Consider the following 16,196-nt stretch of genomic DNA (forward strand, 5'->3'; position numbering starts at 1 on the left):
TTCTACAACCATTGTTGCTCTTTATATACAGTCTGATACATTTTAGAAGCGGCTAGACTGTTTAGCCACAATAAAACAACAGATCACCTTTAATATTTATTGAAGGAGAATATTTAAGATAATATAAAACAGTGTTAATATCAGTTTCAGGGGTAACGTATTACAGTGTCCCATGTCCGTATAACACGCACATTGTCTTTAGGCTTAGACACACCTGCCCTGCAGCAAAATGCCTCTTAAAATGTGATTAAAATGTTGGAAAATGTGGGTATTAAAATATCAGTCCCATTTTTTCCTTATGTAGAACACTGTGATATAAATAAATGGTGATGATGATGATGTGATCAGAATCTAGATGAGTGATTCGACAGTGCAGTGGAAACTCGCTCTGTGCCTCTCTGTGCAGTGGTAATGGAGGACAGCAATGAAATAAGGAAGTTGTTAAGTATTCCAGTTTCAGAATCTCTTGCTAACTGTTGTGAAGTGTCATGCTGCTTCCTCTTGTGTCATCGACTCATTCTGACAACACCACACATGATGAGTCTGGATGGCATAAGGACACAGATGCTTATGTGACTTGGTAACAGAAGGAGAATAACGCTTAACAAGGACGAGTGAACTCAGGGCCACATCATAGTGAACCAGTCATGGCTCTAGTTGAGATAATGCGCCTTTGGAGCGAGGGAGTAGCTGCTGCAGACAAAGGGGACTGGATTGGTGCCCTAAAATCTTTCAACTCCATCACAGATCCTCGAGCCAAGATCTATTTCAATATCGGCTGTTGTCACCTTGTAATGGGAAACATGCATGGGGCTGAAGAGGTAACAAATACGCCTGATTAAACTGATTGTGATTGATTTTGGGTTGTTATCTACAATAGTTTCCTCTTACATTATTAATTGGGACAATTTGCTAAAACAAATAAAATAAACCATAAAACTTTTTCATATGATTTATTTTGTACTATACATGTTCAATAAATATATGTGCATAAGTTATATTGTGCAGATAAGCTCATTTAGCCTATGTGCTCTAGGTGTTTTATATGGGGGAGAGTTGCATAATGAAATATCCTGAGAATGTATAGAACACCTGCATGTTATGGATATATATTTGTAGGAAATATCCCACCAGAAATGGAGCGCCCATGTTTTAATTAGGAAAAAAGTCATAAAAGCGAAGTTTTTAAAATATTTACCTTTCAATATATAAATCCCTGCAAATAATTTGTTTGTAACTAAAATTACAAAATTAGTTTTTGGAGGATATCCTTGAGGAATAATTACAATATCCAACAAGTGTATTTAAATACTAATTTCCCACCTTCTGCTAATTACATTTCGAAGTCCTAGCAGCAGTAGCTCTGTTACAGAAGGTGGAATCTTCCTTAGTGGGTGCTCGATGTAATCAGGGGTCCCTCAGCACATATGTGAGGGGTTCCTCGGAGGCACCCAGGCGTCAGGTAAGGAACTTGGAAGTTTAAATTCATCCATTTTTAAATGAATTGAGCATTATGAGCTACTTATACTAGAAATCATTGCAAGTGTAAAAAGGCTCTAAAGCACCTTTGTCGATGATTTTTAAATCACTTTTGTTATTTGTATTTGAAACAATATAATATACCAAATCTTGATAATCACAAAGGCAAACTGATTTCTGAATCTACACAACCACACGGATGTTACTAATCAGCAGATCAGCCTTTTGTCTTTCTGGGAGAACAGCCAGTTTCTGTTATCTCCTGGTATCCATCTGATACACCATCTGACAGCAATGCCAATAATGTGCATTACTCAGTGCTATAAATAGATTCCATTATACATTGATAAATTATAAACCAATGCACAGAAGCCATTGGGTAAATGAATGAGTGTAATCACTAATGTTGGGGGTCAAATTACAGCATCACTGTCCTATCTGGGCACATATTTAGGTGGCCAGATTAAATCAGATCCAGATGCTCGGCCCTCAGGCTGAAAGACTGCTGGATCACTTCAAGTGGCAATAAGGGGGCCACACATGTTGCAATATTGGGCCAATTGTTCCTAATATTCTATTACCCTTCACCTACAGACACATATATATATATATATATATATATATTATATATACTAGTAATCATTTAGTGAGCTGATATATTAATGAGAATGCAGCCTATGCACTTATTAGTAATTAGTGACATGGCTGCCTCCACAGTGTATTCTTGTTGGATACATTTTGAACTGTTTTACGGTAAAACTGTATTCAGTTCATCTAAACTTTGAATAAAATTGAATAGAAAACACTGTTACATGTTATAGGGAAGATCGCTAAGTATCAATTCAAGGGTTAATACCATTGGCTGTGAAAGCACACAACTAATCAATTTGGCCTTTGTCAATAATTTTGCTGTCTTTCAGGCTTTTACAAACACCATACAAAAAGACAACCACTTGGCTGTGGGATATTTTCAGCGTGGCTCAGTCTTCTTCAAGGAGAGAAAGTAAGAAACGCTATAGTCCTTATATAATGCATGCTATATTTAAGGAGATAGTTAATGGAAAATTGATTGATAACTCAGCAGGTTTCAAAAGCTTTAAAGCAAAACAATGTTATCTTGACGTACCCACCATCTTCACTAGCTCCAGACCGGTCTTCCTGTGGCTATTATGTTGTAACAGTGGTATCCATGGGATCTTTATGCAACACTGATATACTTGGGGTCTTTATAATGTTACACTGGAACACCTGGGACTTATTTGACTATGGATGTAAGCATCCAGTAGTATTTTCCCCTGCTATTAGAGGGTCAATTGCAGTAGAGGTGCCATTTGTGCCACCAGACAGGACATTATACTTAATACCCTTCTCCTGAAATTTGTTTTAATAACCTGAGCTGTCTTTACCCTTAGTGGAACACTGGGGACTACAGTCAAAAAAGTCAGGACCCGTTTCATAGAAAAAACTGTGGGAATTTCCTAGGTCTCCACTAATGGGAAGTTGCAGCTCAGTAAGTTTAACTAGGGTCCAACAATGGATACTGCAGAGTTCTTAGCTTTTCTAAAGCCCAGATCCTGATCTGCAGTGTGCTTTGGTACCAATGGACTCCAACAAAATGGTGGCATTTGGACAGGTGACCAGAGATTATAGTGATAGTACAAAAGAGATAATGTACTGGCACATGCAATAATTCCATTGTCACACTTTTACACAGAGAATATCACTGACTGGTATTAGCGCTACTAACCTGAGAGGCGCGGAGTCTAACACACCACCGGTGTTCACCAGGGACCCCCGCAAGGAGGTTTGGGCTTTGCTGCGTGCGATGTGCAGGTCGCGGTTCTCCCAGGAAGTCACCAGTGCAGCGAATAGAGGGTAGTCAGACAGGCCGAGTCGAAACCAAGGAAGCGAGGTACCACGGAGAGTAGGCAAGAGTAGTCAGGGACGGTCCAAAGGTCAATACCAGTGCGGGCAGCGAAGTACAAAGGAAATCCGGAAGAGAGGTCAAACAAGCCAAGGAGTCTTTACACAGAAGGTCAGGAACAGGAATGCAACTAAATGCTGGAGCAGGGTAGAACCAATACTCTGGCACTAGACCTTTGTCAGAGGCTGCCTTATATACCCTAATGTGCCTCCTGATTGGGTTAGGGAGATTTAGGCGGTTTAGACATGCTGGCTGCAGACAGGTGAGTAGAGATAGAGTTCTGCTGCTAGGCAACAGGACGTGGATTACGGAGAGAAGGTGTCCGTCTACGGTGCCTGTGGAGAGCGCGGAGACGGCACCTGACATCCATGAATTTTAATTGAAAGATCTTTTCAGAAACAAATTATTAATTCGATGATTTGTAAACACAGAAACATCTCAATTTCATAAAAATGGATTTTGTGAGCATGCTGAGAGAAGAGATCGTAGAATTAGGATTGTTCCATCTGCCCACACACATAATGATACAATTGTCAGAGTGAGCAAACATTTCAAAAGTGGATGATCATATTTCTGAAAGATTACTTCAAGTAAGATCTGTTAGTCCGCCAGATATAAGATATTATCGTAATGATCACGTTGTGAGAAGAAAACTTGTTTTTAATCTCAGAAGCTTTGCATAACTTGTTTATTCATCCAGACAACCAAATATGACATTGTCAAGATAGCAGTACATGCTTTGGGTCTGTAGGCTTCCAGCAATGCGAGCTGTAAGTCAGGCTCCATCTTGCCATAACTCATGTACACAGAAGATTCCATGACCTCACCAGGGCCAACTCTACCTCTAGGCAGCTGCCTAGGGCACCAGGTTCTAGACTGATGCCTAAAACACTGAATGAGTGGCATAATGTCACTTATCCCGTGTCTTTATAGGGGCAAATGCAGGATTTGTAGAGGGGTTTTCCACACCACGCCGCCAGTGGGCATGACCAGCATGCATGGTGGCGTGGGTATAATTTTAGACAGTGCTTGGCTGCTCCTCAACTCTTCCTATCCCCACAATGTACATGGGCAATGCTGCGTGCACTACTGTTAGGTGCATGCAGAGCTGTGTGAAGCGGAAGCAGGGTCCAGCCACCACAATTATACAGTGCCCCAGGCTTGGAGGGGGGTTTACAGGCACTAGGAATCCCCCCTCGGTATGCCTATGTTTATTGTCACCACAGTGCCCCCACACTGAGTACCGGCCTCTGACATCGAGGGGCAGCAACTGGCGGCTTCTTAAATGTGACGCTGCCACTCCTCCAAGTTTGTAATAGGTTGGGGGTGTGGTCCTTGGCTGTGATGTCACAACCCAGTGCCAAAGTCCCAAGAAAAGAATATGCTGTCCCCATTCTGCACTAGGTAAGAAACTGGGAGGCACAGAGGTGGTAAGGGTGGCAGTCAGGTTGGTGCCCAATATCCCACTCCTGGTTAATTAAACATTAGCCCAATTAGTGACATTCCCAGACATTCCATTTCACCCTTTTTCTGTGGGATACTTACAATTTTAATATCTCCCAATTAGCATTTGAAATATCCCAGTTACGGCTGTTCCAAGACAGAGGTGGGTAAGGTTCCCTCAGAGCTATCGCCAGCTGGGCTTAAGTGCTCAGTCACTGTCTAAATATACCTACCAGATCACAGAGCTATTAGCAGTCTATTGGCTCTATTTACCCTCCCCCACTGAAATCTGACAGGACAGGAACCTGAATGCTACGGTTGATCAATTTCAACTTCCTGTCTTACACTGAATTACATTTGGTTGTCATCATTCAGTGAAGGACTACTAATTAAAATAATATCAGTCAATGTTACAGAATGACAGCAGCTTGGAGACCAGACCCAACAGGAGTGTGGATGGAGATTAATTATAATTATTATTATTATTATTATTATTATTATTATCTGACCCTAGTTACCATAAATGAGCTCTACATTATTCAGTGGCCACCTAGGACTGTGATCTGTAGGAATCCATCTATTGCACCCAGGCCCGGCGCTCCCATTAGGCAAGGTTAGGCACTTGCCTAGGGCGCCGGGCTCTGGAGGGCGCCACAGAATTCTAAAATACTTTAAAACTGTGTGGCGACCGCTGACCATATCTGTCACGGCCGCCGCACAGCATTCAGATGGACGGGGAGGGGGGGGGGAAGAGGCTATTTTGTCACCACCGCCGCCTCTCTGCTCCGTCTCCTCCCCTCCACTTACTAGTGTCAGTGAGTGGAGGGGAGGAGACGGAGCAGAGAGGCGGCGGTGGTGAGACAAGGTAAGGAGAGGAGAGCGGCGATTTTTGCGGGGCGGGCGGCGATTTTTGCGGGGGGGGGGGGGGGGGGGGCGCCGCTTTTTTAAAAATGCCTAGGGCGCCGTGGACCCTAGCACCGGCCCTGATTGCACCCTCACAACTGTCCCAATCTCCACTCTGAGCCACAGTCGTTCCTCTTGTTTCAGCTGTGCCCTCTTCCACTTAGAATGTAAGCTCTCTAATGAGCAGGGTCCTCCATACCCTTTATTTTAATGTCTGCATTTATATTGTCTACATTGTATGTCCCTGTTTTATGTATGTTCCGTTTTCCCTACTGTACGGCACTGCAGAGCACTGTGGGGTCTAACAAATTTTCGATAATGATAATTCACTGGACACCAGGAACTCTCCAATATATTGTACTCTGGCCACCAGAGCCTGGGCATTGTATTACACACTGCTCACCAGGGGCTTTGCACAGTATGGTTAATAGGCCACCAGGCAATGGACTCTGTATCATACATTTATTATCAGGGAATGAAATTTGCTTGTACACTGACCACACATCTGTATAAGTCCTCAAACTAAAGCGCTACAGAATTTGCTGGCGCTATATAAATAAATGATGATGATGATGATGATGATGATGATGAACTAATTAAGCTAGGTACCCTAAAAAAGCTTCACATATGCACTGTGTAGGAAAGATCATATTCATTCTCAGCCTCTGCCAACCTAAAGCCCAGGGCAACTGGACTTTGTTCTAAATCCCTTACTGTCTGGTCAGGTACCCCAGAATCAAAGGGCTAAGTGTATCCCTTTCCTATACTCTGCACAGACAGCTACAAATAAATATCCACCCATTATGACAACAGCCGCATGCATGCTATCTCTAACTCATGGATGTGTGCACAGGGGCACCCAGCAGCCATCCTCAGAAACTGACAAGCGTTTATTCAGAGTAGGGCAAGATTTATTACAAACATCTATGAGCAGAAGTCTCATGCTGAAGGCTTGCCTCCAGTAGAATGTATTGATGTTGTCTTGACTTCAATTCGATGCAATTTATGCCATACTGTTGTATAGGAAGGAACAGTATATGCTCTATACCTAATGTCTGGTTATCTGTCAACTTCTTGTGGAAATTTGTATGTTTTGCTTTTTTATGACCTTAACCTAAAATAAAGCTCTGTCTAATTGACTGTGTGTAGCAACAGAAATGAACGTTGATTCTTTTTCATCTTGAAATAAAAACATAACCTATAATGGGAAGAGGAAGTCAGCGTGATAATAAAGTATAACGCTTGCTATTGTATCCTCCAATTATTCTGATAAGGAGGCTGTGTGTAGAAATAGGGAACAGTGTTGGAAACTCCCCCTGCTGGCAGTTAGGTGATTATATGCAGTGTGCAGAGAGAGGTTGTCCTAGTAGGTAGCAGTGAAAAAAAAAACCTATAAAAGCCTTTCTAAGGCTAGGTACACACTGGAGCTTTTGCAGCCAATCATCAGGCTAATCACCAGATAAACGACCGTTGGGTCAGATATCGCGGTATTGTGCATACTTACAGTATAAACGACAGTCGTTCCAAAGTGCTGATTGCCGTTTCATTTGGATGGTCGTACTGTTTAATAATTTCGTTCCAATCACCTTCTGATCATGTAGTGCAGGCCTGTCCAACCTGCGGCCCTCCAGATGTTTGTGAAACTACAAGTCCCAGCATGCCCTTCCAGCTATCAATAGGTTGTCTACTGGCAAAGCATGCTGGGGCTTGTAGTTTCACAACATCTGGAGGGCCGCAGGTTGGACAGGCCTGATGTAGTGTGTATGCACTCATGCTCACGATCTCCATAGAGTTTACAGAGTCCTGCTCTTTTCAGCCGATGCTATTAATGAACATGTCCTGGTGAATAATGTAGAGAGTGCTGTAGATGAAATAATTAGTACTGAGAGTGACTATTTAGTTTCATAGTCACAGAAGCTAACGAAATACATTATGACATGTGGATAGCTATAACAAGGGGGTTAATCACTGTGACAGGAATGAATGAATGCATATTTTGCTGTCATTCTCTAAACGACTATAGGACCAGATGAAAAGCACAGATCTGAAGTTAATTCGTGTCAGTGTGAATGTATGAATTGCCCGACCGATCGCACCTTCAGTTGTAGGTACAATCGTTGTAGATAACACGTAGGTTAGAAAATTCTCCAGTGTGTACCTAGCTTAAGTATTATATTGGGGGACGAGAGAGGGGTTTAGGGGCGGTGTATTGCTTCAGATGCACTAGGAAATGTCCTCTGTGGGTATGCCACAACCCATGTCATGTGACCACGCCCCCTACCTATCTGTGCCCTAACTTCAGTAACCTAAATGTTGAGAGGTATTTTCTGAATTGCTCATAGCCTGTCTAGTGGTATAACATAGAGCTATATCTAGCAGTGGCGGATCCAGGGGGGGGGGGGGGGGGGGCGATCGGGGCGATCCCTAGCAGGGACTTGCTGCCGGCGGCTGCACAGTGACAGGCAGGGACAGTGTGTTGCCCGGCCGCTCTGATTGTGTTTTAAACACAATCAAAGCATCCGGGCAGCACACTGTCCCTACCTGTCACTGCTGAACGGAACTGCACATAGTATGCAGCCGCCGGCAGCCTCAGATGTCAAAAAGGGGGCGGGGCCTAAATCGCCCCCCTAAATCGCTCCGGGTAGAAGTATTCTCAAGATCCGCCCCTGATATCTAGCATATATATTCCCCTGTGCAAAATACAACTGAGCAAATCACCTTCTTGTGGTCACAATCCCTCTAACACATGGCTATGTATTTGTGCACAGGTATAACCAAGCTCTCCAGGACTGGTCTCGCTGCTTTACCGAGTTAAGGGGAAACCAGCTGATTGACTACAAGATCCTGGGGTTGACATTCAAACTGTACAGCTGTGAGGTGAGATATTGTCATAGAATGTTGGGACCCAGTTTGGAAAAGGTTTAGGTATTATTCATCTACTTAGTAACAAGGGAATACTCTTCGCTTCTTCCTCTCCAACCTTATATCAACAGCACCCACAATTATTACATAGGCCTCCTTCCTCTGGCACACCCTGCACCCTTTATTGGCATGCCTCTGAATGAGCGCCTTTCCAGACTTAAAATAAATATTCTTGTTAACTGATTAGCAAATTATTGGACTTATTTAAACTCAAAAATGTTTTTTATTTTTTTATTAAGAAAGGCCTGGTCTCTGTAATCTCCTAGTAGAAAAATGTTTCCAATCTTACCTAACTTCTGGAAGGCATGGAAATAAATCTGAAAAAATGTTTCACACACAGTAATCCTAAGCCGTCCTTTATATCCTTATCTTTACCTTTCTCCACTTCAGGGGAAGATCTAGACACTTTATTTGGGGGGGAGGGGGCGATTTAGCATAGTCACGCCCCTCCTTCACTCTGATTAGTTGGCCCCGCCCCTCCTTCACTTTAATTGGAGCTCTCGGCTGCAATTTCAAGGTATGAAGAGTGCTACTTGGGGGGGGGGGGGGGGGGGGGGCGATAGCCCTGACCACTACCCACTGGATCCGCCAGTGCTCCACTTCCCTTCTATGTTTTCTGCCCAGTTTTGAGGTTCATGTTAACATTGATGCATCTATACTTTCAACTTCGGCCTGGATTATGACTGGTGCAGTGGGGCAAGTCATTTCCAGATCCCCTTGTATGTGTCCTGTTCGGGGTGCATTGTATGCTCCGATGTCCAACTGCAGGGGTGGAGGGCTGGAGGCACAGGACCATTCTCTGGCAGAATAAAATATGATAAAGGCTCATCTCGAGACTATGCGCATAATCTCTTCAGGGATCATTACCTGCAGGAGAATTTATATTGGGTGCAAGACCTAGGCGTGACTCAATACAGGGGCATGACCTGGGGGAGAATTCCCCCTCCAAGCATTTTGTTGCAGAACAGTGTTTCTCAGGAGTGGGGGCTGAGGTGTGGCTAGCTGCTAATATATTCCCTTTGTAATCAAAGTTTAATTGTATTGGTAATACTAGGTTTAATGTATGGTTTCAATGCAGCGCCTGCTTTAGGCTATTGTGGCAAATATTCCTCTTTGCCACAGTTCCCCTATAAGGGATCTGATAGGTAAACAATTAGTCTGCAGCAGCAGGCTGCAGACAGGGTTGCGTTTTGCCTAGGTTCCTCTTTTAGCACATACACGCACAGTTGTTCCATGTGGGTGTAATCGGTTTTGCTTTGGTGTAATTTGTTGTAGTGCTTGGGGTGAAGCATAAAGGCACTGTCTGTATGTGTGGGTGGGACCACCGATGCCAGTAAGTGGCCGGCTTGCAGACAGGGAAGTTATGTCTAGCCAGATGTAGGTGGTGGGGATTTGTATGTTACTGTTTCTGGATGACTGCTGTACAATTGCTGGAAACTGTTTGTTATCCTGACAACTGCTAATAAACAGTTACATGGTTCAGCATACCCGTGTCCTGTTTCTGTGAATGCTGTACTTTCTTACACTACATACTCACTGAGATTTGAAGTGCGCTTTTATATAGCATTCTAAAACACAAGCAAAATGCCTAAAAAATGCATATGCATTTGCTACTTCTTTAGACATGAATGTATAGTTTTCAACTGTGTTCAAAATAGAGCACTGCAACACAAATTAAGTGTATGTAGAAATGCAAATATGTATTGTCACATTTTGGGAGAATGATCTCTATTTTCACAAACCTTGAAATGTAATGTACCAGTATATACATAGCCTTAATGTGCAGTGCCTGTTCTAATGTGCAGTTTTAATGCTTGTGCGATATTTAGGGCCACCGAGAGGAACCTCAGGCATCAGTGTGATTACTTCTTGCCACCACCCCACCAGGGCTGCGCACACAGCCTTCACAAGAGCCATTACTGCATATGCACTATAGGGGTGTGTGACTGTGTGGACTCGCCCAGGCTTCCAACGGAGCTATGGAAAAGCCAATGCTGCTGACGCTACCTGGGAGGGGGGTGGTGACCATGCAAACCATTTTTGTCTTTTTTGCCTTATGTATAGCATTTTTGTGCATATTAGATGCAGTTCTTCCCCAGATGATTTAAAATGCAAAAAGTATACTATTAATTCAAAAGGGATAAAAGGATGAATATTGTAGACAGTATCACGTGTAACTTGTGGGGATACACCAGCTCCTCATCTCCTGAAAATATTCCTCTGTCAATTAGGATGTTACTTATACTTTAATCTGCCCAATTAAAATCCAGGGCATAATGGAGGGGTGTGGCCAGTCTGCAGAGGGTGTGTGGCCAGTCTGCAGAGGGTGTGTGGCCACTCTGCAGAGGGTGTGTGGCCACTCTGCAGAGGGTGTGTGACCAGTCTACAGAGGGTGTGTGGTCAGTCTGCAGAGGGTGTGTGACCAGTCTGCAGAGGGTGTGTGGCCAGTCTGCAGAGCTGACTTTTGATTAACAATTGCTACTTCCCACTCTGGGACAGAGGGGAAAGAGAAGTAGTACAACACATTTCTGTAAGTCTGGGGACTTTCCGGTGAAAGTTGTGCAATTAAATACATTATTTGTGAGAAATGTGACAGCAACAATCTGCCAAAAGTTAGTGAATGTCAGCAGCCATCTTACAGTGTACACCACTTACACATTGTACATTGTAGGCAGCCATGAGAATACAGCCTATCAGTTCACTAGGAACTTGTGACATCACTCAAGCATGAGGCAGTTATCATTAGTTCAGCCCCCAAAATGGCTGCCTCCACTGTGTGTAGGTTTTATCGATGGCAATTGCTTTATGCTGGTACCAGATAGAAAGATCCAGAGTTTGGGAGGTGCAAACAATGAGATATTTTTGTCAGGTAGATCACATTACTTTAATTCTTTGCCGTATTACTCTTTCTTACTCTCCTGCAGCTTTACTTTGTATTCCTTGTTACAGATCCTGTATAATATTGCTCTCGGACACGCAAAAGTGGGGAATTGGGCAAAAGCGGAAGAAAATCTCATCCTGGCCCTCAGTCAGAAGTCGGAGCCACGGCACGGTACCAAGATAGAGAAAGCTATGCAGGAAATCCTGGTTAGTCTGGGACATGTCCTAGCACCATGTGTAATTGTTATGTTGTATGTATGGTTTTATTCAGGGAACAAATTCAGAGGTGCGGCCGGGGGGGGGTGACAATCTAGAATCAGGTTTAAAAAATTACTAAAATACTTTTTAAAGTCAAGTTTTAAAGGTGATTATTTATTAAATAACCCAGTATTTATTAATCCATTGTTTTTCTTTAAATTTATATGTAGATAATAAAATATTTTGTTAGACAATGCATAGCTGCCAGCTGAGGCCGGGCACTGTCCCATGGTCCTACTGATGAAGACTTTTGTCCTGATTCCAGGACAGCTGGGAGGTGCATAGGCAAACCGAGGGGGGTTTCCTAGTGCCTGGAAACCCCCCACAAGCCTGGGGCACTGTATAATTGAGGTGGCTCTGCTTGAAAAGAGAGAGCTGCATGCACCTAACAGTAGTGCACGCAGCATTGCCCATGTATATTATGGGGATAGGAAGAGTAGGAGAGCAGCCAAGCACTGTCTAATATTATAGCCACGCCCCCATGCATGCTGGTCACACCCACTGGCGGCGTGGTGTGGGAACCCCCCTCTACAAATCCTGTGTTTGCCCCTGAGATGTGTCCTGCTAACTGGTGCTTTGAGGATGTGCTACTGAAAGGGCTTTTTAGGTGAAAGGGATTAGGAGTGACCCAGCATTTGAAAAGTAATGGGCATGCCCACAAAGTGATGCAACCATGCCCTGTCTCACTGTAAAGTGGCAGCAAGTGTACAGTATTCTGGTGTGATAGGTCCAGAGGCCGGGCGGAATGGACAATGGAACATTTTTCGTTAGATGACTCATTTATTGTTTTGTTTCTACCTTTCACCGGATTTGTTAAATGTGTTGCTTTATTCTTATAGATTCAAGATACCAATATACAATATTATCTAATGCAGAAAGCACAGGGCAGCTATGTTGTACCTGGGGAATGAAATTAAAAAAACCCTGTTCAGATAAAGATATGGCTGAAAAACATAGAAGGCAGAAAGATAAAGCTGTGAATTTAATAAGGGTTGGGGTAGCACGGTGGCTTAGTGGACTCACACTGCTGGCCATGTGAGTTCTATGCCCGACCATGGCCTTATCTGTGTGGCGTTTGTATGTTCTCCCCGTGTTTGAGTGGGTTTCCTCACACAGTCCAAAAAACATACTGGTAGGCTAATTGGCTGCTGACAAAATAGTGTGTGTGCGTATGTGTGTGTATGTTAGGGAATTTAAAGTGTAAGCTCCAATGGGTCAGGGTCTGATATGAATGACAAATATTTTCTCTACAGCGCTGTGGAATTGGTGGCGCTATATAATAAATGATGATGATAAATGGTTGCAGGAGACAATGCAACTCCCTACTGTACATTATAGGGAAATTAGAAGTCATAGAGGAATTTTATGACCAGATAAAAGCACAAGCCACAGACCAAATAAATGAGTTATTCCTTTTAATAGACAAGTTTTCCTAATAAACACTAAAATGATGACATCACTGATTATAAGTGATGACATCAGATATTATGTACTAGAGTTTATACACATACTAACATCACTTGTGTGTGATAAGCCCATACATTACAGCCATCTGAAGGGGGACATACCTGGTTATATAATGACAACACCCGTCCGTAGCCTCTTCTCACAACTCCCTGCAGTTGCTTAGGGTTTATTAAAGCATAAAAGGTTTTGTAATAAGAGAGAGAAATTACATTTGGTAACGTTATAGGAATTTGGCATACGTCCTGGAAAAGTACTTTTAGAGCTACTGAACATACTGCATCACTTTTCTATAAATTAGATGGGTTTACACACAGCAACCCTCGGTGTTTATAGCTACTACATAAATGTTGCATGGCGGTAGCTGTCTCCACTGCTATTTTTATCATGCAGTGTCTTTATGCACAGTCCTAGTAATGATCTCATAGGAAATATAACTATTTGAAAAATGCACAAGAACAAACAATCTCCAATAGAATTTGCATTTTTTTTTACAGTTGCATTATGAGCTTAAAAAACAGGCACATAGATAGAATTTTTGTTGATTTTTTATTTTTTTTTACATAAAGGCTTCATTACGTTATTTTATACAGTTTCCAAATATGCTGAGATTTGTTTTCTTCATTGATAGATTTTGCTGTAACTACAAATGTGTTATCTTTTCTGCACATGTTCAGAAGCAAAAGGACTTCCCACATATAGAGATGCCAAAAGGTCGGTTATTTCAGCCGAATGAGAGGCTTGTGGAACAGTTGGAGAAGAAAGACTTCTTGGGTAAAGCAATGGTATGTCCAACAAGATAGAACGGTGTCTACATTCACATAGAACTGCCTGAAATGCATCGATGAGGATATACAGTATAGTAAAGATAAGACTTAAGGGGAAATGTATCAAGCTGCAATTTTTTGTGTTTTTGAAACCACCGCACAACACTGGAAATTTTTGCCACCAAACCCCCAGATATATTATTCAGTGGTTTGAATGGTCCAAACTCAGTTTGCCGACGATGTACAGTGATTTAGAAAAATCTAAGCTGCCAGAGTTTAGTCAAAATCTCAAATAAACCACGCCAATTATTTTAGATCTGCTTATGATAGGTGATATAGCTCAAATAGCATAGATAACGCGCTGCCGGCATTATGTGACCTCTCTGTGTTGTGCTGAGGAGGTCATGTGATGTGGAGGAGCTCATGTGACGTGGAGGAGGTCGCGAGATTCCGAAGTATGCTGCTCCGGGGGGGGGGGAATCGGTCACACTGAATTAGAAATTAGATGTAAAAATTAGTGCAGCACTAAGCAGGGGTGGAATATTTGGGGGAGGACCCAATGATTTAGGTCTACTCCTCCTCTTGAAAGCTCTGAACCCTGTGTATACTCAGAAGAGGAAAGCAAGGGCCTCTGGAGAGTGACCCAGCAATGGTGGTTCCCCTCACCTTTAGGCCATGTAGTGACCACACGCCCAGCAGTGGCAGTGGTGCCATCACTGGTTGTGAGGTTAGCAGGGCCGTTTTAGTAAACAAGCAGAAGAGGCAGTTTCCCTGGACCAAACAAGATAGGGGCATTACCATTAGACTTCCTAACCCCTCTTTCATCTGCTTATCCAAGGTGATCCCAAGAACTCCTGGGTCATAAAATGAAACTATCCTAAACAATAACTTAATTGTATTACTTTTGATATTCATGAGCTGCATAGCAACTCCACCAGCTGTCCTGATTTTCCTGGGAAAGTCCCTATATTTTGTGATCAAAGTAATTTGTAGCCCATTGGGAAATCACCATGATCTTGTCCAAAATGGGTGTGGTTTATGTGGATCTGGACACGGTTTGGACAGATGGAGGTGTGGACTATTTTTATTTTGACTTTCCAATAAGGAATATAGGTGTGGCATAGCCGCATTGCAATTCATTTATATACATGAACTAACTGTGTTGATTTGTCACCTATTGTAAAAGACATAACACTAAGGGATATATTTACTAAACTGCGGGTTTGAAAAAGTGGAGATGCTGCCTATGGCAACCAATCAGATTCTAGCTGTCATTTTGTAGCATGCACTAAATAAATGACAGCTAGAATCTGATTGGTTGCTATAGGCAACATCTCCACTTTTTCAAACCCTCAGTTTAGTAAATCTAGCCCCAAATCTAAAATTATTTGAGACTTTATTTGCTTTACAAATGAAAGGGGATTAAAACAACCATTTTAGCATGTGAGTGATTATGTTTTTTGTTCCTTACATGCACAAGTAGAGATTGATGCTTATTAGAGATGCAAAGGATTAAAAACTGAGAAATTGTAACATCGAGGTGTTAGTACAGTGTTCTGTTACTTCTTATATAGCAGTACCTCTGGTGCAGACAGTTGATTGTTCTGTCCTGTGTTTTGTTATATATATATAAAGTTGTTTTTTTCCCACACATTTCGGAGGTTTTCTCCATTTAATGGTGTATGTCATTGCTTGGCAGGTTGTGGCTTCGGTGGTTGATAAAGACAAATTCTCTGGATTTGCACCACTGCAACCTCAGGTAAATGCATTGTCAAACATGACATGGAAACTGCAACGGTATCAGCAAACGAAATGGTCATTATACTAAACACAACAAGAAACGTAATTAATTTGTCATCCAGTACCAGAGCCGTTAGCTTAACATTTTAGCGCCTGGGCACAGAAGGAAAACTGCCGTCTCCCTAGCCCTCAATTTTAACCAAATGAACCTTTAGTATTCATAAACTGCGCCCCCTTTCTGCGTTGCGCCCTGGTTACGGCCCTTTCCCTGACTTCCATAATTACATATATCTGGGAAATCTCAAGTATGCTCACTTGATGATACGTGATCTAGCATTGAATCACATTATGCCATGAGACACGTGAGATCTCTCACAATGGAAGAGAGGATCAGCTAACAGCCTGTGGAAATATAA

The 16,196-nt window shown here is 42.6% G+C and overlaps 1 protein-coding gene across 1 annotated transcript in view; it reads left to right on the top strand.

Moving 5' to 3' along the window:
- The first annotated feature begins 513 nt into the window (after positions 1 to 513).
- NCF2 (neutrophil cytosolic factor 2) overlaps positions 514 to 16,196 on the top strand; it is a 28,207-nt gene continuing 12,524 nt past the window's right edge. The window contains exons 1-6 of the mRNA XM_075182246.1: positions 514 to 821; positions 2,400 to 2,482; positions 8,518 to 8,626; positions 11,621 to 11,758; positions 13,951 to 14,058; positions 15,740 to 15,799. Coding sequence (XP_075038347.1) covers positions 648 to 821; positions 2,400 to 2,482; positions 8,518 to 8,626; positions 11,621 to 11,758; positions 13,951 to 14,058; positions 15,740 to 15,799 — 672 coding nt within the window. The 5' untranslated portion in view covers positions 514 to 647. The remainder of the gene's footprint in view (positions 822 to 2,399; positions 2,483 to 8,517; positions 8,627 to 11,620; positions 11,759 to 13,950; positions 14,059 to 15,739; positions 15,800 to 16,196) is intronic.

The sequence above is a fragment of the Mixophyes fleayi genome, chromosome 8, assembly GCF_038048845.1.
Source record: "Mixophyes fleayi isolate aMixFle1 chromosome 8, aMixFle1.hap1, whole genome shotgun sequence".
NCBI classification, from domain to species: domain Eukaryota; kingdom Metazoa; phylum Chordata; class Amphibia; order Anura; family Limnodynastidae; genus Mixophyes; species Mixophyes fleayi.